Consider the following 23406-nt stretch of genomic DNA (forward strand, 5'->3'; position numbering starts at 1 on the left):
TTTTTCTTTTCTTTTCTTGTGTTGGGGAGTGTTCTTTTGTTATTTGTCAATAAATAGGTTTTGTTTTCCACTTTGCTCCTCCGAGGAATTCCTTCCCGAACCCGGTGTTTGGGGAGGGGGGGGGAACTCCCTTTTGGAGATTTCCCCCAATTTTGTCCTGAACCAGGACACCTATAGCAGATGCAAACAAAGAATTAACAATTCAGCTTGAATAAAACACAGTTTAAAAATACACAAGCACAGTGGTGGAACTCTCAGCAGAACAGTAAATGTTAAATGCTAGTAATGTTAAAATACTAAAGGACTTAAGTCTACCTTAGGCTCTACAGAACAGTAAGTATTGGTCATGTTAATTCATGTTTTGCCATTTCACTGTTAAATACAGCAAGGATTCAAAATAAAGGCAATACAATGAAGGAAAACTACACAACTCAGGGCTGTTAAATAATATTGGTAAATTACAAGTGAAGAGAGTTTGTCTTTCAGTCACTGGAAAAATAAGTATTAAAGTAACTGATTCTCACTAGCAGAACTACATGCTTGGAGTATTTCCTCTTTTCTTCCCACTCCCCTGCCCAATGACTAAATATACTCAGATAACACAGGAAAAGAACCGAGTTGTATGGCAACAGAGGGTGCTCCACAAAACCAAGATTTGCTTATGATAGCGCAGAACTTAAACAAAAATTTGACAGTTTCACATATTGTGCCAAAGGTGATGGCCAAGAGTGACCTAAACAAAACCCTCATTCAACCAACTGAGTCCAAAACATCTGAAAGGGACTGACCCCCTCATGATCAATCTTGGGACATAGCATAGACTACCTGACAGCCCTCTGTCAATCCACCATAGTCCATGCAAATGTGTATTCCTCAGTAGCTTGAAAAGGTCTCTGGCTAGTTGATCTTATTTGAATATGACAAAAGGGTATGTACCCTCCCATTAAAAGCTACAAACTAGTATGAGGTCAAACAATTACATTTTCAAGATACTCAGTTCTAGTAAAGTCCATATGTGAATTAATGTAATTCAAACAAATGAGGTAAAGGTAGTGAGTTTTCCTTTGACTAATACTTAGTAAGCTCCACAAGCCATGCAGTAAGCTGTTGTGTTCAGCCACAGAACACTAACTAGCAACTGAGAAGAGGCATACTAAGTCTCAACAATAGGACAGATGCATGACTTATTTTGGGCAGTCACCATAATCTAAACAGTTGTAGAGAAGAGCATAAGAACTGAACAGAATCTTTTCAGACAGCAAGTACTCACTGTCCAGTACTTCAGAAGTTGCTAGATGAGCTCTGCAGATGTGGTTGGATGTACAGTTACTGTTTTATTCCTTGCCCACTACACTTACTATGGAAGCAAAGGAAATCACACAAAGCAAAAAGCTACACATATCTGTAAGGTAAGAGAAATAAAAATAAGGTGTAGGCACAGCATAAGCCATTCCATATTAAAAAGACAATTTTAGACAGTCCTAACCTATTGCTAGAAAAGGGAAAAACTGCACAAGATTAAATTCAAAAAACTGATTAAACTTAAAGCCTTTAAGGAAGAAACCACTTGCAAGAACAGGAAGAGAAAACTGCTTCAAACATAACTAAGTGATGAAGGTGCACCCAGAAAGTCATGTGGAGTCAAGAGAATAAGAAAGTGAAGTGTGGGAGTACTTCAGATGGATGTAGTGTACAATAAAAACATAGTAAGATCTAACAGACAGCCATGGGAAAGTAGGGCTTATAACTTTGTCAAAACTGCTTTTCATCTTGCAACAGTTTGTTCTCCTTGTACACCTCCCTGCCCTGTGTCCATGTGGTTTTCCCAGGGAGAAAAGTTTAACGCCACTGTCCCAGTTACTTCTATAGAATGCTGAAGGACAAACCAAAGCAGTGCAGCTTTTGCAACTTTTAAAAAATAGAGGACCTGGCCTTTCTAAGCCATATTTAGAAGTTTTAACAGACTAAGCGTAAGAGACAACAGCCAAAAACACACTTGAAGTGGATACAGAGGTGCAGTATCTACAAATATAACTTACCTGATCATTATAAATACTTTAGAGCAGTACTATGCACAAGTAACACCTGAATTCTGAAAAAAACCTACATATGAAGAAACATATTTCACAAGTTGTAACACAATATCGAAAGGAATACAAAGCCTACAGTGAGACTTAAGAGTTCAGTATTCTTTTGGAGGCTCTAATCCAAAGTATTCAGTAGTGACTTACCTGCTCTTATTAGAACTAAGAAAACTCTTTAACACTGCATAGAATTTTATTATGAGCTAAAAATGTATAAGTTGTACAGACTGATTAATATTGGTCATAAGGAAGTAATAGAATTATTTGAAATGGGACTGATAATCTGATCAGGAAAAAAAATCACACAATACGAATCTGAAAACATATACCTCTAAACATGAGAATATTCATACATGCAATACAGGGCACAGGAGACAAAGAGTGCCTCTCACACTGTCTTGAAGGCATAGGATTCCACCTGGAAACTAAACTGAAGAGCTTATTTCCCCGCAGGTATTTTCCCCTCTTCACACCTATTCCCTTGATTTGTACATTTCACCACTCCATCTTTTTAATTCCTCTTTTATTCATGAAGGCCCTATCTAATAATTCAATTCTCCATGCTGCTTCAGCCTCCACCTGCTCATGTCTCAAAAGTTTTCAGTATTTACAGTAGGGCAAGTAGTACTTACAGACAGACTCTTTACTGCAACATTCTCAATTCTAGTATATGACTGTTGAAGTAACTTTTGTATAAGTATCACACATAAAATCTCAGGGGGTAGCTATCAGTTATTACAGCTCAAACTTGGACAAATATGCTGAATATACTATTTCTGGAGTAAACTCCTGTGCCTTCATTTAGAACTCTTATCAGCACAATTTTTTATTTTTTGTATTTATTTTACTCACTTGGCCACAGACTGGATAACTTTAGAAGATGTATCCTTAATATTAGTGAAAAATCGCTCTGTTCCACCCCTCAGAATATCAAAGAACCCTCCATAAGTCTGGTCACATTCCGCAACGGTCAGGCCTAGAGTAGTTGAACAAAAATAATTGTACTTTATTATGGAGCCCATTCCAGGATATGACTTAAAGTATGTTGCCTATAAAGGTGGAAGGAAGCAAATGCGCATACAGACTACACCTTGCTGTAAGGCTCACAGTTCTAAAGTTCTCCTTAACCCGTGCAAAAAAATACTACTTCTGGCAGTCAGGAAGTACCAGTGATATACCTAACACATTGTTTAATTTGCTGTCTGTAGTTATGAGAAAACAAGGTAGAAAATTCTGGAAGTAAGGCATATGTTTCATAATGTCAATGCAAACATTGTCTTTCTTTAGTACCAGTTTCCAAAGTGCAGCTTATCATAAGCAGAACTACTTAATCATCTCCAGTAGACACATTTTAATGCAGGACTTCAGAAGCATCTGGCATAGTTAAGCTTAAGTTTTAAGCACAACATCCCTGATAGCAGAACATCACAGCACAAAATACCTATTAATATGATTGTATACAACAAACAGTAGGCATTCTTCCACAAAACAGATAACCAGACAGACTTTTGATTATAATTGCATTAGGATGCTGGATTCTTCCCCAGAAATTGATATACACATGTTATTAGTGCAATAAATGTTACACAATTTTAACATTTCCCCTGGAAAATTAATATCCCTTGTCTCACTGAAAGTTCATCATAATTAATATCAAGCAAGAAATATCAAGCTAGAAGAAAAACTGAATACAATATAGTCCCTTGATATCTTCTACACTAATTGAAGTGCTCCATATTCAGATATAATAGTTAATACGGGTGCAGAAAGAATAGTAAAAAGCTAGATCTAAATAGGTCTATCAAGCTTATTTTCTTTACTATATTAAGTATTTTCATCTGAACATACTCTGGATTATCTATTTCTACAGACTAAGTATGTCAGCTTTGAATTGTGTCATTTTGGAGACCTTTTTTTGATTCCATTTAATTCTGCTAATCCAACAACTGTTTTTCTCAGATGGAACCCCAACTCCTCCTCCTCACACTGACATCCTACAGTGCAACCCTTTCCTGAAGTCAGGCCTGGACAATGTTCCCATAATTAGCTAGATTCAAGGCAGTACCAGCTACAGCTGTTCCTGAAAGTGCTGACTGGATAGTGTCGTGGTTTGGGGAAGTGGGTTTTCTGGGAATGCTGTGGTCAGACCAGTAAGTGTTTAGATGTGAATACTGGCAGCTGGTCTGGTCACTGAGGTATTGGATTCGCCTCTGAGAACACAGGGGTTAAAGCAGAGTTTTCCCCTGGGAGCGCACTCTTTGATTTCCAGCAGGGAAGAGTTTTGGATGTCTCCCCTGTCCCAGCTGCTGCCAGCTGGGCGGGGGGAGGAGAAGCTGGGCCGGGCCTTCGGACAGAGATAAGAGGTAGGCCTGGCCTAAGGGTGGAAGGATGGAGAAGAATCTTACTGAGAGGCATTGGGCAGCCCCACCGAGAGAGAGAGAGACAGAGAGATGAGAGAGGAGCGCCGAGAGGTATTGGGCAACCCCCCGCCCCCCACCTCGGGAGATGGGAGAGAGAGAAAGCCGGCGCTGGCGCTCGCTGGTAGGAGCTTTTAATCCCTTGTTGGACGATGAAGACCTTACAGAGCGTTGACCTTTCCTGGAGTGGGAGATAAAGAGGAAAATGGGCATGTGATGAGAGTTTGAGCAGTGAGAGATGTTGGAAGAGCAGGGAAGAACCCTAGATGGCAGGAGATGATGGAGTGGCGTTTGGCTGGACTTTTTCTTGTATAGCTATGGACAGAACCATGCTTCCTTGTGACACAGAGGCTGCATCCAGGGGAGAGACGATGCCTTGGAACTGAGAGGGTTCAGTGTTGGAGACCCCCCAGCCCCAGGGGGTAGAGAAATATGGGGGGGGACAGGATGTCCCGAAAGTGTGCCCTTTTTGGAAGGAGACAAAGCACCCTTAAAAAGGACAACTCTAGAAGCAGCCCTGGTCCGTGGTCAGTAGTGAGAGGACTGGACATGAAAAGGAAGAGGTCACCATGGCCCAAGAAGGACTCTTCCTCTTGACAGACTGAGAATTGAGTATTTACAGAGTGATGATGGACTGAGAGTTGGAATTTGAGAGAAAGATGTATTGGAAATGTGGTGGGGGGAGGAGGAAATGCTTCTGTGAAGTTTTCATTTTCCATGTGTGTACATGTGTGTGTGTCCTTTTTTTGTAGTTTAGTTAATAAACTTTTTTTCCCTCTATTCCTAAGTAGGCTGCTTTGCTTATTTCCTGGTCACATCTCACAGCAGACACCAGGCAAGGTGTATTTTCATGGGGCACTGGCATTGTGCCAGTGTCAAACCATGACAGTAGCCACTAGACCAAATGCTGCCTTTTATTTTGAGGCTGTCATACATGTATCTCCTGAAAGTGAAAAACTAAATAGCTTTAGTTTTTCACTTTCAGGAAAAGTCTTTCTACTACTGTCACTGTCAGACGCACTTCAAAATATCATGGGGGGTCCAACGTCTTTTTGGGCAGGAGATAAAACAAGAGAGGTGGACTCAGGTGCTTACGGAAGTATTTCTTCCTCATACAGGCTTTTTGCAGTCTAAAATAAACACATATGAGGTCAGCAAGTTCCAAGCATTACTGAACTACTATGGTCCATAGCCAGAATATCCCTACAATTTCTTCTGCATTTCTTTATTAAGGTCTCTGTATTTAGCCAGACATTAAGCCCGTTTTAACCTAAAGTGATAAGAACACACCACAAATAGCTGCTATTTTTTCATGTTGTAACACATCTGATGCTAAATAGTTCCTCTTGAAAAGCAGAGGCAACTGTCACTTTTTTTACCTCAGAAATTCAGCGTCGAACACAAACTCAGGCTATGTCCTGAGTTTATACCTTCTGCCACAAGGTAACAACATTTCAATTAAAATACAGAACCCAAGGATTTTTAATAATTTAAATTCAAACTCCTATTAAATGTGACTCTTTAGACAATGCACTTTCAAATATCTTTACGTCATTGAATCACAAAATTTCAGGGTTTAAAATAAGCTATTTTCACCTGTTTGTCATAACCTGAAGACTCTTCCTCTACAGCTCTTATTCATTAGATCATTATTGCTTCTCATAACCACCCTTTCATCAAGTTTTAGTTCACTTATGTCAACACTCCTGCCTCTACTGGTCAATAGTGCACTTTAAATTATTTTCCACAGGAAACACAATTTTTATCTTGCACAGCAATGAACTTGAGAAATTCATACTTGCATATCAACATAAAATCAAACCTTGAAAAAAAAATACAAGGCTAGAAGCAATGATATAAATACCAAATAGCTAGAACTAGAGGAAAATATCTAAAATCCCCAAATTACTTTTTTTCCCCCATGGAAGGTATGCAACTGTCTTTATACTAAAATGACATCTCTTTTTGAACATACCTGCATTGTACATATTGTTGAGTTGCCCTGCAGGCTTGGAGCTCTGTGAAACAGACATCACAGATGTCCGAGGCTGAGCATTGTTTCCATAGCCTCCATTCTGCTCCAGGAGCTGAGGAGAATAACACTGCAGATGAGAATTTTCTTGCTAATTTAGCCATCTTGCTATGCTTGGCAAATTACTGCTCCTTGGTGAGAACAAGCAAACTAAACCTCAGGACAGAGCCAAAGAAAGTTAAGATACACTAATTAATGCAAATTAAGCATTAAACAGGAGAGGCCTAAGTGGTTTCACGCTAGTGTAAGAAGAGCCTTCACATACAAAATTTTCTGTGCAAGTTAATTATGATAGAACACAGCACGTCAAACAGAGTGCTAGCGTACTAAAGATTAGACCAAGAAGATGAAAAGATTTTCAAAAAGCAGTGTGAAATACTAAATTTCTTTTAAGGTCTCTGTGCTTTAAAGGGCATATTTTCAAACATCCTACAAGTGATACTGATCAATTCAATTGAACTTCAAAATAAATAAGTGCAAAATTTTCAAAACATGAACCCACAGGGGACCTGCTCTCAAATCTTTTACTAAATGCACATACACTGCAGAGGACAGAAAGGAGGCCTAATCAATTATACTCCTTAGACATTTTACCTCTGTGATGGGGGATTTAGGATTGACATTCCTAGCTGCTGCAATCTCCTGCAGTTGGTTCACAAGTTCAGTGATTGACAATCTCTCCTCTGGGTTCACTTTCAAAGTAGAGCCTAAAAAAAAGGACACCCAGACAATGTAACAAACCCTTCAAAGCTTTTCTCCCAGTTGATAATGATTTTCAATACATTCCAGTGCAATAAGCAAACACCTGAACAGAGTGGAGAAGCTACCAAATCAATATCCAAATATAATTCTCATAATAGTATTAATGAGAAAAAAACAACACTACATAGAATCCATAATATTTCAAAGAATACACCTTGGGATCAGTTAATAAAGAACATCAGAGGTAATTTTGTGTCTAATACTATTGCAGTCAGATACATTTCTGGAACAATAATTAACATTTCCAGCAACCTATCTGAAACCTAAAGCAAACAATTTTTTAAGCAAGTTCAAAGAAACCAAATCAAAACACCAGTTGTTTCAATGGACTAATTCAGATATCAGGGAAGACACTTGAAAGAAACTAAAAAAGCAATTTTCACATAAAATTTCATAATTTTTCTATAATGGATTAGGATTATTAATAAAATAAGAAGTTGCTGCAGTTTACCTTTTTCATCTTCACATATCAATAACATTTAACTATCAGTAAAACAACTGTTTTAATAACAACACATATCCACAAAGACACCGAATAAAATAACACTGTAAACTTACGAATGAGATCATGAAACACAGAGTAGCGGGTGTCATTTTGTGGGATGACATATTTCCCATTGACTATGCGAAGTTTAGCTCCATCTTCAAATGGGTGTTGCCTAAAGCACAGCAAGTACAGGATACAGCCCAGAGCCTACAGAGGTAAACAGAAATACTGCATAGGATCATGGGGACCTTTAGGCTGGAGATGACTTTTCTGATCCTCAAGTTCAAATGTTAACTCAGCACTGCCAAATCCACCACTGAACCATGTCCCTCAGTACCATATCTACACATCTTTTAAATGCCTCCATGGATGGTAACACAACCACTGCCCTGGACAGCCTCTTTCAGTGCCCAATAACCCTTACAATCAAGAAATCTTTTCTAACATCTGACCTAAACATCCCCTTTGCAACCTGAGGCCATTTCCTCTTGTCCTATCACTTGCCATTTGGGAAAACTATTCCTGTCAATTTTTAAAAAATCATTTAGAAGTCATTGCAAGAAATTCATTTTATGAATTTCAAAGCATACAAAAATGAGTAGTCTTGCCATACTGAACATGTTCAAGAGCAGGATTATTCTTTCAAAAAAAGTTTCACAAGTTTTATTTCATATCTCCTTCCTGTGCTGCAAGGAGACACATTTTATTTCTGAAGACAGAATTTAGTCTAACTTAGATATGTTGTTATGCAATACAGCCAGATGTAAAAAAGCTAGATGATATGTAAGTGTTAAGCAAATTGCTTAAATAACTCTAGGGAGACACACAACACTCTCTCTAAAACGCATCTTCTGATAAAGGTTTGAGGAAAATAAGCCAAAAAGACAGTCCCTTTATTCCCTACAGTCAGACGGCTATTCAACTCTTAGAACAAATAAAATTTAAGATCATTCTATGACAAATTTATTCAAGCCTCAAAAATCACAAAACCTGGACTACTACATCCTGGAGACTTCCAAGTTCCCTCCTGTGTCCAACTTGAGATTTTTTGTAACCTGAGAAGACAACAACTAACAAAGACAGAAGTCAGTTCTGAATTCTAATCTCTGAAAAATCCAGGTGTTAAGAATTAGCTAGCATAACTGAATCTGTTACTGAAGTAAATGTAAATTGATACATGTGTTTTCAAATCAATTAAGATATTAAATATGCTGGCAGAATTATGATATCATAACAGAAACATGTTCCATTTCACCTATAAAAGTTTGATTATAAAGCACCCAATGCCTCCACGTAACTGTTGGCACAATGAGTTGGAAAATTCCTCCTCCAAGTTTCTTCTGAACCCCAGTATGTACAGTTACTTAAGCATTTGAGCTTTTATAGCCCTCACAAATGAAGCAATCCATTGAAGATGTTCCCTAAGAAAACTGCCCACTGCCTCTAGCCCTCTGTGTGCACCATCTCCAACTGTCCTTGGTTGTCAATTTATCCCAACAGCTTCTAAGGTCTGAAAGTTATTGAAGTCTCTGGGGTGTAGGGATTTAGTTAATCCAAAATACTTTGAGCACCAGGACCGGAAATGAAGTACATATGTTAATTCTGCATATTCTTGCACATTTTTGTCAGGCTGTGGAAAAAGACTCTGTAATGTGTAGCATCATACAGTCCACAATAACTAATCCAGCAGGGCAGTACAGAAAATACCATCTACTCTTCTACAAAACACTTGCTCACAAAGTAGATCATCATTCAGTTAGAGGAATGAAACTACTCCCTGTACAGTCCAAGACACTCTGTATATCAGGAGAGAGCACCCACAGCCACTCAGGAGAGAAAAGCTCCAAGGCAACCAGCTGAACACACAGGAAACAGAGAGGCCACTCAGATTTGATTTTTGCTTCAGTTGCTGGAGAATGTTTTTAATTTCCTCTGTTCTACCTGCAACTTAGGATTGTAACTGTGATAAATTTTGGCTGTTTTAAGCACCATTATTCAATTTGGATAGAAGGTAATTTCAGTTACAGCAAGGCAAGTCCTCAAACCAAACATCATCCACACAGCCTCAGCACTGCTACACTTGACATAAGAGTCCATTCCCAAGATGTTGTCCCAAAGCTGCACAGTCCTTCTACAGAAGTTACCCAGATCCATCCGAGCACTCACATGCCAGAAGGTAAAAAAGCGGAACCATAAAGCAATCAAAAATAGCTAGGAGTAATTTTTTGACCTGCTACTGGGCCTTTACCAGCAACTAATTTAAATCTTCCTTAGGGAGACAGTGGGGTTTTTAAAAGTTTCAGATAGTGTTTGGGGATTGAAGGGACAATGAAGGGGTGGGATTGTTTGGAACAAGTGAAAATATTGTTATTTTTCCCCTGACTAGCTTCAGACAACAAGCAGCACATTAAAGTTCTACAGTACAGCTGCAGGATGACACAGATATTAGACCAGTGTAAAATTAAGTCAAATTAAACTAAATGAAACCTGAAGAGATTGTTCTGCTCACATTGAATTAAAAGCTGCAGGATGTCTTGCACGGACGATTAAATTTTTTTAATTAGATATTGGTTAGGGGAACCCAGCTTTGAAATTTTGCTCCTTAACAAACTTTTCCAAAGTCAACTCCTTTGCTTTTACAGAAATCTTTGAGAGTGAGAGGGTATGAAGAGCCTTTCAAGCATGGAGAATAATCACTTGACAAGAACAGCCTGTCACTTAGTTGAATTTGAGTTCAGAAATTCACATTAATTTTCAAAACAAGTAACTAAAACATTTGGATTTAGTGTTTATTTTCTGATCTTTAGACTTAGGTGGGAAATGTACAGAAAGCAGTCAGCCAAGTCTAAGAAACTCTGGACTTAAAATGACACCTAATCACATTGCCATTGTGGAGTGAATGTGGTTTACAATAACCTTTCATCTGTGCTGCTGTTCTAAGACAGACATTACTTCCTTTGTTTTTAAGTTCACACAGTGACAAACACACAGACTCCAGAGTATTAATCACTCTACCTGCTTTCTTTGAAAAATTGGGTTTTTTATCCTAAGCACAAACTACAAATCATTTATGCTTCCAGAGACAGGGCCATATTCTGCTGTCAAATACTTATATGTTCTTATTGAACTCAAAGCATAAAGGAAAAAATACAGAACAGTATGTTCCAACTCAGGTATGGTAAATGAAACAGACTTTCCCAAAATAGGAGACCACCATGTTAACACTAACATATACAGAGTTACTTTAAACAAAAAATAAACTGCAATTACCCTTTTGAGTGAGGCTTTTATTAAACACATTTCTAGTTTTGCTTTGACAATAATAAGACAAACCTGGATGGGCCACCAGATTTTGAAGGAACTTAGGAATAAAAAGAGGATGCATCATCTTTGGTAGGAGGTTCAGGTGTCTCAGCAAGTATTTAAGGGGGTAGCTAGAGCATGTAGAAAAATAGTTAGGGAGGCTAAAGTTCAGTTTGAAATTAATTTGGCAACTTTTACAAAGGACAATAAAAATGTTTTTATAAATATATTAATGGCAATAGGAAGGGTAAGACCAACCTTTGTTCTCTATTGGATGTGGGAGGAAACTCAGTAACTGCAGATGAGGAGAAGGTGGAAGTGCTTAACACCCTCTTTGCTTCAGTCTTTACTGGGAAGATGGCTTGTCCTCAGGACAACTGTCCTCAGGACAACTGTCCTCCTGGGTTGGCAGATGGTGTCAGGGAGCAGAACGGTTCCCCTGTTATCCAGGAGACCATGAGAGAACTGCTGAGCCACTGATGTTCATAAATCTACGGGCCCAGATGGGCCATCCTAGGGTGAGGAGGGAGCTGGCAGATGAGCTTACAAAACCACTCTCCATCATTTCCCAGTAGTCCTGGCTCACTGGGGACATTCCAGATAACTGGGAGATGGCCAATGTGACACCTAATCACAAAAAAAGGTGGGAAGGAGGATCCTGGTAATTATAGGCCAGTCAGCCTGACTTCAACACCCGGCAAGGTAATGGAGCAGTTTATACTGAGTGTCATCATGCAGCACCTACAGGATGGCCAGGGTACCAGACCCAGCCAACATGGAGGGGGTAGGTCATGTTTGACCGATCTGGTCTCCTTTTATGACCCAGTGATTTGTCAGGTGGATGCAGGAAAGGCTGTGGATGTTGTCTATTTGAACTTCAGCAAGGCCTTTGACACTGTGTCCCACAGCACACTCCTGGGAAAGCTGGCAGCCCACGGCTCGGACAGGAGCACTCCTTGCTGGGTTAGGAAATGGTTGGACAGCTGGGCCCAGAGAGTGCTGGTGAATGGTGCTGCATCCAGCTGGTGGCTGCTCACCAGGGGTGTCCCTCAGGGTCTGTGCTGGGGCCAGTTCTGTTCAATATTTTTACTGATGACACGGATGATGGTATTGAGTCTTTCATTAGTAAATCTGCAGATGACACTAAGCTGGGAGTGTGTGTGGATCTGTTGGAAGGTAGGAGGGCTCTGCAGAGAGACCTGGAACAGTTGAATGGATGGGCAGAGTCTAACAGGATGAAGTTTAATAATTCCAAGCGCCAAGTTCTGCATTTTGGCCACAACAACCCCCTGCAGCACCACAGGCTGAGGACGGTGTGGCTGGACAGTGCCCAGGCAGAAAGGGACCTGGGGGCGCTGGTCCACAGCCGGCTGAACAGGAGCCAGCAGCGTGCCCTGGGGGCCAAGAAGGCCAATGGCATCCTGGCCTGGATCAGGAATAGTGTGGCCAGCAGGAGCAGGGAGGTCAAATGAGGCTGGTGAGGGGCTTGGAACACAAACCCTGTGAGGAATGGCTGAGGGAGCTAGGGTTATTTCATCTGGAGAAAAGGAGACTCAGAGATAACCTTACAACTTCTCTACAACTTTCTGAAAGGTGCCTGTAGTCAGGTGGGAGTTCGTCTCTTTCCCCAGGCAGCAACTGACAGAACGAGAGGACACAGTCTCAAGCTGCGCCAAGGGAAATATAGGTTGGATATTGGGAAAAAGTTTTTATGGAAAGAATGACAAAGTGTTGAAATTGTCTGCCCAGGGAGGTGGTGGAGTCACCATACTTGCGTGTGTTTAAAAAAAGACTAGATGTGACACTCGGTGCCATGGTTTAGTTGAGGTGTTAGGGCATGGGTTAGTTTTGATGATCTTGAAGGTCTCTTCCAACCTAGTGATTCTGTGATTCTGTAATCCTGGCTCAGGCTGACAGTATTTAATGCACATGAAGAGACCAAACAGTCAGAAAAAATGTGTTTTATTTGTGTTTCTTCATGCCACAAGGACGTCACCAACAGCTGTAGAAACTGAACAAGAGTTTCCACAATATCTTGCAACCAATTTAATAAACTGAAGCTCTAAGACTCCATAAAATTTTTTTTAAAGCACCAGAACTACATTGTCTCAATTTGTCTTTTGATACACTGCTGATACAGGTAAGAACTGAACAGCGTGACACCTGCCTCTGTAAAAAACATCCCATAAACTAAATTGTTAAGCGCTGCACTTACTGGGGAGTACCTCAGTACTGCAACACTATGCAGCTGGAAAAGGTACAGCTGAGGATTTAATATTTTCCTTTAATTCTCACAACAGAATTTTTAGTGAATGTGAACAGCTTATCATCCATTCTGCACAAAGCATGAATGATCTCTGCATTGTTCTCATTCTTGATATCTGTCAGTATCTTAGCTACATTCCATAGCTGGACATAAACATTTTGAACTCAGCAATAGGCTGTCCCAGGATTATATGCATGGAAGGGCACAAAAGGCAAGAATTTGAATTTAAGGACTCTAAGTATTCCAAATTTATGGTGGCAAGTTCCAGCTAGGAAACAGTTCTACCAAATATTAGAGAGTTCAGCATTGTCTCTCAAATAGAAGTCAAGTTTCATCCAGGAAAAATCCTTGCACAGTACATCCCATTCTTTTAACGTTTAGATACAGAATCCATACTACTGAAGTTTATTTTGATCTAAGACAGCATCTCACATTTATTTTGGTGCTTTAGTTAATCAACAAACTAACATAAAGCCTGCAAAATCAGTTTCACTATGACATGAGCAACTATGATGAAGCAAGAAGAAAGACTTCTTACCCAAATGTCCTGCTTTTCGCCAATTGGGAAATTTGAATACAAGTCTATCATTTCTGGTGTCCTGTACATTGGTGTTGTATTCCTTGTGATCTGGAGAAGACAGAATTTATTGAAACAATCTTGAACAATGAGCTTTAACAGCATTAAACCAAGGAACACCTCTCCATGTAGAATGGATAATAGACTTGTTTTTTAAATTAATTTCAGAAACACTAGTCAAGGAAAAAGCCATCAATTGAATCCCACAATAGTCACAACAGCTTTGAGATAAGGTCACATGAAGACAGTAAGACTCAAATAACATTGTGATCATCAAGAGTCCTTCCAAACAGCAAAGCACATAAAGTAACTGTTCTACATGAGGCAAAAATGGACAGGAACACTAATGCCAAAAATCAACAATAAGCCAATAAGTGAATTCACACTCCAGTGCATCCTTCTCACTTTCTCAGCACATTTAATGACAGTGCAGACACATCCAAGGAGAAACTCTGGTCATAAGAATACCTGGGAAGACCTTTTCTACCATCTTTTTGCACAGACTATACAAGACAGTGGTACGACATCATCATTTCATCAGTGCAATGCTTGCCAAGAATACCAGATTGCAAAACAGGGGCTTGTGATGTCAGAAGTTGTACACATGAACTTAAGTGCATTTCTCCCACTGACATACTACACCAGATTTGCTAGCATTACTCTCAACTCTAACCTAAGAACAAGTGCACTTTGCAAAAGCACACTGCATGCTAGATTTGGTTACTGTAGTCCAAGGCACTGCAATACTGCCTATTCCTATTCTGCTGAGCAGACTTGCCTCTCATTTACAGATTATTCATCTGAGGAAAAACAGATCAGAAGATGGACATCAGTGTGACACAACCAATTTCTTGTCCAGTGCAATTAGAAGAAGCCTTAGCAACCATTTTTATTTTCACAGAAGATTGCAGAATGGACACTGACCCTGCTGAAGTATTTCCACATGTAGCTATAGAACACAAGCTATGACTGTAACTGCAGAGAGCTTTTGAACTCTAGCAAAACAAAAAATAAATAACACTCTAACTGAAAAAATCTTCAGTTGTCTTAGATGACTCACGAATTAATACTAGATTAATAGTAACAGTTAAATTAAAACACTGTTGATATTAGAATTAAATCACATTAAAATAGTCTCACCTCTTCTTCAACCACTGCTCTCTTCTGTGCAGACCAGTTGTAGTCAGGATAGTAAGCTATAGTTGTAGCACTACCGAAGTCACAAAGTTTAATTGTCCCCTGATTACTAATAAGCAAATTTTCCACCTTCAAAAAGATGTAGAGAAACAGATTAAAATACATGTCTTTTTTGCCCTAACACACATGCTTTTACACAGATCATCTTACTTGTGCATACACATAAAAACTAATCACTTCAGCCAAAAAAATTGTTTACAGGAAAACAAAGATTTCAGACATTACTGTCGTTTTATAGCCAAGTTTTGAAAGGAAGCACCAAGCACACCATGAACAGGAAACATTCCAGAGATCAAGAAATAAACCCCAGGGGAAAAAAAACCAAGTCATTTCATTAGAGCCTAAGAAAAGGCCAGTTTTTCAGATGAGAACTCGTAGAAGCAGCGTCTTAGAATCCAAATATTTTCAGGCAGAAAACCAAACACTGCTAGCTGAGCTGCAGTGGGATGAAGGCTAGGACTGCTATAGGTAAAAACAAGGAGATACTAGTAGAGAAGCAGGCTGCTAGGAGACACCCATAAAGAAACAGCTGTGACCCTGTGCAGAGACAGAAAAACAGCTATTTGAGAAACATGTGCTGCCTGGATAGTTCATCATCCATTTTTCCTGCCATTTTCTTCTTCATAAATTCCAACTGTCCTGTATTGTTAATTGAAATGTGTAAGAAACTTGAGGAAAGAGTAGAAGTATTGGGAAGATGTACTTGGAGTCATAATCACAAAAAGACTGAAAAATAAAATTTGTACCTCTGTTAATTGGCTCAAAACTCTGACTTACAGTTTTCTATGCTGCTGACCTTAGCTCAGACTGCTAAAAAGGGTAGCACAGTTAAATGATCCCTATTTGGCTCTTGGCCGTAGTAAGGCCTCTGCCTCTTGCAGCACAACAATCATTTAATCTTGTTTTGCAGCCTCTGCAACATAAGACCAGCACAAACCCAAATTCCTGTCTTTTTTAGCTCTGTCAGGAAGATACATCCCTTGAGAAGAAAAAAACAGTTCTGAATTACAGCATTAGCTCAATGTCTATGCAGCTGGCTATGAAAGAAATTGTGTATTTATTTTTTTACTTTTTTTTCAGAAGAGAGACGCACCTTTTCCACAAAAGCTAGGGGCTGGCATATAGAAATTTCAGTGACGAATGGTTAACATGTCTTTGACACAACCAAAAAGCATGTTCAATTGTACCAAGCGAAAAAAAGCAGAAAAGGAGTGCTCTGTCGCCAAAGCTAGGTTTATATTTATGGACCATACTAATGGCTACGACCAAAGCTTTCATCAAGAGTGTTGAAAATAATTAACACACTTACTTCTAGAAGTGGTCTTATTTTCCTTTCCCCAAAGTAACTGAGTACATGCTTACTTAAGGAGGAACAGATTTTCCTATGTTTATATTAAATGAAATCACATGAAGCTGGATAGACATGGGTGAAATTCAGACACTCTTCCAAGAATAACAATCTCCCCTGTCGTATTTTTTTATGCAAAGGAAAAGTCAAATATATTCATAGCTCAGTAGAATCTCACTGATGATGAGGGTTTCTTCATCTAAGGCATACTGGACAGGTAAAGGTGAACCCCTGTCTTCAAAATACAAAATTCAAACCCAGGTAACCTTTCAAATCTCCAAAGCTCCTACAGGTAGAACACTTTCTACAGCATAAGCCTATAGATTCCAGGTAAAGGCTAATTAATTAAAAAAAAAAACCACCTAATAAACAAAACCTAACCTGAATTATGCCTACCAAATTTTACAATTCAAATTAAAAACAAGCACTGAAGTACAATGCAAGTTACCAGTTCTAAAACTAACAGGTTACTACACATTCTCAATGGCAATGTAATCCTTCACAAATAATTCAACATTCTTCTCCTTCAAAGCTTTACCTGTTCTATTAAGGCACCTACTTAACCCAGAACTGCACTTCACTAGTTGTAACTAAATATTTTATCACAAACAAAACAGTTAGGCTAATTCAAGCAGCAAAACATAATACACTACTTTTCTGCCAGCTTGTTTCAGATAGACTACAAGCAGTTTCTAAACAGCAAGCACAAGGAGAAGTTGTTTGAAGAGATGCAAGTATTTCAGTGATGACCTTCATTCACTAGTTATGGCAAGGCAGTAGATCTAAGCACTATGCTCAAGAATCATTTTTAACACTGATCTAGCCCAACAGGTTTCTCTGCTGTTCAGAAGTTCAGCCTTTATTTAAATATTGTAACATACCTTTAAGTCTCTATGAATAATAGGAGGCTTCTGCTTATGCATATGCTGCACGGCTCTGCAGGTCTGATAAAAGATCTTCAAAACTGTGTCACAAGAGATAGGTCCTTTGGATTCTACTTTCTTTAAGAATTCCACCAGCTGTCCTGCAGGAAGTGAGAGAAATTCACATAAGCACATAGAGAACACTGCAAATTCTGAAAGCTTGAATCAAATAGACCCTTCTCAAGAAAGGCTTACAATCTAAGAGTTGTATTAAATAGATTTTCTGAAAATGGCAAGTCCACACTGACTGCAATAACAAAAGAAAGAGTGCTCTAAAGAACTACTCCTACACTCTTCCCTTCTCTGACTAGTCTCAAACACAAAAAACTTAATGATTACCTCATATTTTAGACAAGGTTAATCTGTAGTCTAAAAAACCATGATCCTTATCCTAGAAAAGATAAGTTTGAACTCTAGTTCCACTGAACCGTGCTATCTTCTACAATCATTCCAAGTTTTAAGTTAACAAGCAACCTGCGCGAAACAGCTGCCAGAAGAAGTGCACACTACTGGGAAAAAAAATGAAGTTTACCTTTACACAGCTCTGTAAGCAGAAGAAACTCTCCCTGCCCCGTGTCTGATTCTTCTTTTCCTATAGATGCTGCAGAGCAAAACTGGACAATGTTGGGATGACCTGAAAGTTTTTTCTGGAGATAACACATTCAAGGAAGATGACTCCCAAGTTCATTGATACTATTGCATCCAGTAGTTAATATGAAATATTAGATTAAAACCACAGAAAGCATAGTAGCTGCAATCAATACCCTAAGCAAAACAAGGAAATACATGTCTCAGCTGTAAGAAATCTGAGAAAAGAATCTAAGGTAATGTAATAAAAAGTTAAAAAAAAAATTAAAAAATTCTGATGACTATTGCTCAGAAGAAACTGGACTCAGTAACAAGGCCAGTTCTTTTTGTCTTTTGACAATGACTGCCTAGCATGAGTAACACTACTTCTCAGAGCCAGATGTATCCAAAGCAGAAAGCAATAAACATTGAGAGTAAAAGCAAAGAGCAATAAATCCAGTCCATGTGAGGGAATTCTATTTAAAATCTAAGTATCATGCGAAATCAAAAGGTCTCTTGATGACATTCAGAGGACTGCAAGAAAGCCCAAGTAGCAATTTCACTTCTTGCTAGAAGTACATGGCAAATTTTACGCTAGCTACAAAAATTATTTGCACACACTGTATTACTACAATTTTTGAAGAACTGAACTTTCTGCGTGTTGATTCATGTTACCAGATTCACGACAAACCATGAACCCAGACCTGCAGAATGTCAGTCGTCTTAGGCAGTGTATGAAGAAAAACAGAATCTGTACAGCAATCTTTTGTGACCCAGAAATCTCAGGCAGTTAAATATGTTACAGAAAAGGATACCATAAAACAAACTTCCTGAATGATGGCTTTGTTCTTCTCCTCTTCATTAGACAACAATCGCTGTTAAAAAAACCAAGATAATTGAGAAGATATAGTTACTGAAACTTACAGAATATCAATGCATAGATTTTTTTTTCACATAATATGAAGGATAAACTGTAGTCAAAAACCTAAGGAACTGTAATGGGGCAGTAAACAAAACTGGCTTATTGTTTGTTTTGACATTCTGTCATAAATAATACCCAGTTTTCCAGTTACCTGGACTATTCAGGTTTAGTGATAATTGAGCAGCTGTAACTTTTGACACTCTTTAAAGTAACTGTTCTAATAGTTCTGATATATAAAGCACTAAAGTCTCCTGGCTGCAGCATTGTGGCCTAACAAGGAAAGATTCACCTTCTGTCTGATATTCAGCAACAACCTTCAACTCATTCTAGACTAACTCCTCCAGATTATGTAGCCAGGCTTTTTCAATGGTGCTTGTATAATCAGTAGCAAAATTAAGCATTTCTGTTTCTAATATTACCTGGATTTTCAGCCAACATTTGACTACAAGCAGTCTGAGCTTTCTCTACGAAAGTACCAGTTCTACAGAACAGAGGAAGTATAGTAATGGTTCATCTTCCACCTGTTATTTTTTAATGGGGCTACTTCTAGAGGATCTTTTGAACACATATAATATATGGCTTTGGTCACATATTTTGTTACTGTAGGATGTGGAATGAAATGGAAAAAGCCAAAGTTATTACTGGTGGTATAATGCCAACTTACCTCTCCCACCCCTCATACAAATACCCTGCTTACAGCTGATTACCAGAAGCCTCTAGAAACCAAGAATGCAGAGAAGTGTCTTGTCTCTAAGAAGTACCAGGCCAAATGTTTAAACAATGAGTCAAAGTGTGGAGCATCATTTTTAATACTAAGGAAATTTACTCTTAAAGTAAAAAGGTAGGCTAAATCTGCTTCTGACAAGTGAAAAAGACTGTACTCCACCTCAGGTAACTACGAAATATTCTTTCTAGCCATGCATCAAAATATTTTGGACTGGATCATGACTTTCTACACCAAATAAAAAAACAAAGACCAGCAGCACCTAAAAGACCAATTCCCCTGTTTGTCACCTAAGTATGAAGTGTAGGGTTCTAACTGGAATAACCATTCTAAATAGTGGGCTACAAACACCACTAATACACTGCATTTTTCCAAGTTACTTGCTCAGTGGCATACATCAAGGACTAACTGTCATGCTAAAAAATATCAAGCTGAAAGACAGACCTTACAAACCTATAGTGAAGTAAATTAATATTACCTTCAAAGCATAATCTTTGCCACTTCCAAGATCTTGAGCTTCATAGACAAAAGCAAAACCCCCTACAATAAGAAGGCACATTATGTCAGTTTTAATTTCAATATTCAGGTAGACCATTCTTTTTAGCCTAAGATAATCTATACATGAATTTAGATACCTTTCTAAATATACCAAGCACACATTTTTCAGCATCTGGTCAAGACTGCTGATATTCAGCAAGAGTTCAGATATTCTATTCCTTTCTTGTACATAAGCAAAGAGCACACTGACTTTGTTACTTTCCTGTATTTTGTTAAGTCTCCTTATGCAGATTTCTTATTAAGCAATTTTTAAAGGTTCTTATAAAACCAAAATGCAGTACAGCAAATATTACCTCATAAATTCAATAAAATGTTTTGGTATTACACTGCTAACACTTTGCGTAAAAAACAGCAATAACTAAGGAAGATAACTGCTAAACATACACCTCCTGTTTTTAAGATAACTGTCACGTCAGAAAGCATTTTCAAGCACTGAAGCACACATTACAATGATGGTAACATTGTTACCAAATTGCAACGTGTTATTTCATAAAATACTTCTCTTCCAACTCCTTTTGTCAAGCTATCTATTTTCTCAAACACTTCCCTTTGTTCAAGAGCACTGTGCAAACCTCATTGAGATAGCAGAAGTTTGAGAGTAAATAACCAGCTTAAAATACACATTTCTACTTCAGTGATTCCACCTTATTATCAAGTACTGAAATGCTAAACAGAATGGAGTTCATTCCCAGATTTTCAGAGAAAAGTCAATGGTATCATGCCTGGTTAATTCCTACTTCATTGCACCTGCCTTATAGAGAATCCAACTGCTGGGGCCTACAAGCTCACCTTTTGCAACTCAGCCCCTCTCAAAACATCAGCTTCAAGTAAGTTTTCCATTCTGTCATTTTCACTCTTTCACTTGAACACATTTCAGCTCCATACAACTCAGATCATTACATGTAGTGTTTGGTTTACTACTACTGCAGCACTATAGCAGAAACAATGCTTAATTCCATGGATTTTCTGGGATACCAAAGGAGTTAGAGCATGTTGTAAAGGTACTTCTAACTTTTTTAAAGCCATCTGTTATTATTGAAAACAATTCTTAAACAAAATGTAAAACTAGTCCTACTGCGCCATTCTTAAAAGCAGTTTCATTTACAGTTTGATGCTGACTCCCTTGAAAAGTTTTAATAAAAAATATTAAAGCAGTTTTAATATACACTCAGAAGGGACAAGTTTACTGGCAAAACTTCTCTGCCACAACAGTTTACGCCAAGCCCCCCAAACAATATATTCTGCAAGCATTCCGAAAAAATAATTTAAAAAGCACTTTCAACACCCATACAGCAGATTTAACTGAGGCAAATGGTAAAATGGAAGCGAAGAACAACTTGTAGGGGTGTCTAAAGAATGTATTGGGGTGTTTTCACTCATGTTTTAAACTCATGTAAATGCTTGTACGTGTTTTTAAGACAGTTTTCTGAGGATTTCTGTATCAGCAAAATCATCTTAGTATTCCCCCATACTGTACACACCCATCCCAGCTATTGCCCAGTGAGACAGGTTTTGCATTGCTGAGGCATTCCAGAGCCCCATTCTCAGAAGACAGCCCAAGCCCTCCAAGGTCATCTCAGGTAATATTTTCAAGTTCAGAAATTACAGCGGAAGAAAACTGGGTTTATTTCTTTTCTGTAGACACAAGCTCTCGCACATCAAGGCTCACTACAGAGCACCACACTATCTCATGAAAATCAGGAACTAACTCTACCTCATTTGCTTTATTTACTAGCAAGCACTCTAAACTTATCCTTGCACCACCACAGGCCTCGGGCAGTGCTCCTGTCAGTACTTCATCACTCTCTTACAGAGATTTGAAGACCCTTGCTTTTCCAACCAAGATTTGGATTCTCCTTCAAGTCAAACCTAGGCATCACATAATACTGAATAATTTCACTGTATTTACACATCAAATTGGATTTTAAACTGCTCCTTTTTATCATATCCCTGTTTTACACATCTTCATAAATTGCTTTTTCAGATAAGCAGCTTCAGTAAAATGACAGCTAGAGAAGCATCAAAATAGGGACATCAAGCACATCATAACAGTGCTTGCTACAGTAATTCACCCACTGTTAAGTAGTCATGAGAAAGTGAGGGTGCGAGTAGCTTCCTGTTTGTAACTACTCGATATGACTTGCCTACTCCCCTCCCAAATACTGACCAAATTTGTTTCCATATCAACGTTCAGTGGTTTATGTTTCAACCACAGCTTAATTGAAACAGTGTAATTCTAGCCTGGAAGGTAAATTACAATGCATTTTAACTAGAAAGCTTTTCTATCAGAGTATCAAAACAGAAAAGATGCTGTGGTAATTGTTGCCAAGCATTGATTCACAAGGTTTTTTTTTGAAGTCCAGTCATGTATTTCTGTCCACTGCAAGTCCTAGTAATATGCTGCAATTGCCTCAAGAATGAAGGATGGCCCAAACTTAAAGATCTGTACCTTTTCCCACACCCCTGAGAAGCAGAGAGGTAGAATATCCCCAAACTTTGAGAGCTCCCCTGCAAGCAGGAATTGCTACAGCCAAGAAACAACAGCTTTACAAAATAGAACTGTTCTGCACCATGTTGAAAACATTGTTTATGTTTACAGTAAAGAGAATGGAAGCTGGACAGCTGCTAGGTCAGGTGGTTTCGTTGTTCTTTAGGAATCATCTTTTTTTCCTCTATCTGTCAGCAAATAAAACTAACAATGTTCGCAGAAACTTGCCATTAAGAATTCAGTAGGCCTCTGCTCCTAGAGGTTTACAAAATAAATCTACCCAAAAACCTGGACATAATTAGGTTATCATTATCCTATGAACTCAGTAGCTGCAGAAACCATAGAATTGTTCCTATAAGTTTGGCAAACTGTAATACTCTTTGTTCACCCTCAAAACACTGAAGAAGCCCTGAAGTAAAGAAAATAAAAGTTGCTTTAATTGCAGAAGTTTCACCTTGACAGAAAACAGCTTGTAATAAGTCACTGACCTATGCAGCTTCAAGTTATGACATCTATTTCTAAACTCAAAAAAAAAATTAATGTCTGCACCCATTTGAGTCTGTAGCCTATTGCTATCTTTCTGACTAAGGAATTATTTTTTCATATTGTAAATGCTTTCGATTTAGATCAAACAGATTGAATAATGCATTCTTTTTGTCATCATGTTCCTCTTCTTGTGTGCTTTTTTGTTACTCTAAGGAAGTCTAAGATTTCAGTACATGTGAAGAATGGCTGTTAAATGTGTGCTACA

At 38.5% G+C, this 23406-nt stretch overlaps 1 protein-coding gene across 1 annotated transcript in view; it reads right to left on the bottom strand.

Moving 5' to 3' along the window:
• Positions 1-20160, bottom strand: part of GAK (cyclin G associated kinase) — a 69434-nt gene extending 49274 nt beyond the window's left edge. The window contains exons 1-10 of the mRNA XM_031063194.1: positions 20088-20160; positions 18779-18838; positions 17929-18043; positions 17355-17497; positions 15069-15194; positions 13890-13979; positions 7854-7989; positions 7128-7240; positions 6477-6588; positions 2937-3060 (exon numbers count right to left, since the gene is read on the bottom strand). Of these exons, the coding sequence (XP_030919054.1) occupies positions 2937-3060; positions 6477-6588; positions 7128-7240; positions 7854-7989; positions 13890-13979; positions 15069-15194; positions 17355-17497; positions 17929-18043; positions 18779-18781 (962 nt within the window). The 5' untranslated portion in view covers positions 18782-18838; positions 20088-20160. The remainder of the gene's footprint in view (positions 1-2936; positions 3061-6476; positions 6589-7127; positions 7241-7853; positions 7990-13889; positions 13980-15068; positions 15195-17354; positions 17498-17928; positions 18044-18778; positions 18839-20087) is intronic.
• Positions 20161-23406: the final 3246 nt, after the last annotated feature.

Source organism: Geospiza fortis, unplaced genomic scaffold (assembly GCF_000277835.1).
Source record: "Geospiza fortis unplaced genomic scaffold, GeoFor_1.0 scaffold274, whole genome shotgun sequence".
NCBI lineage: Eukaryota > Metazoa > Chordata > Aves > Passeriformes > Thraupidae > Geospiza > Geospiza fortis.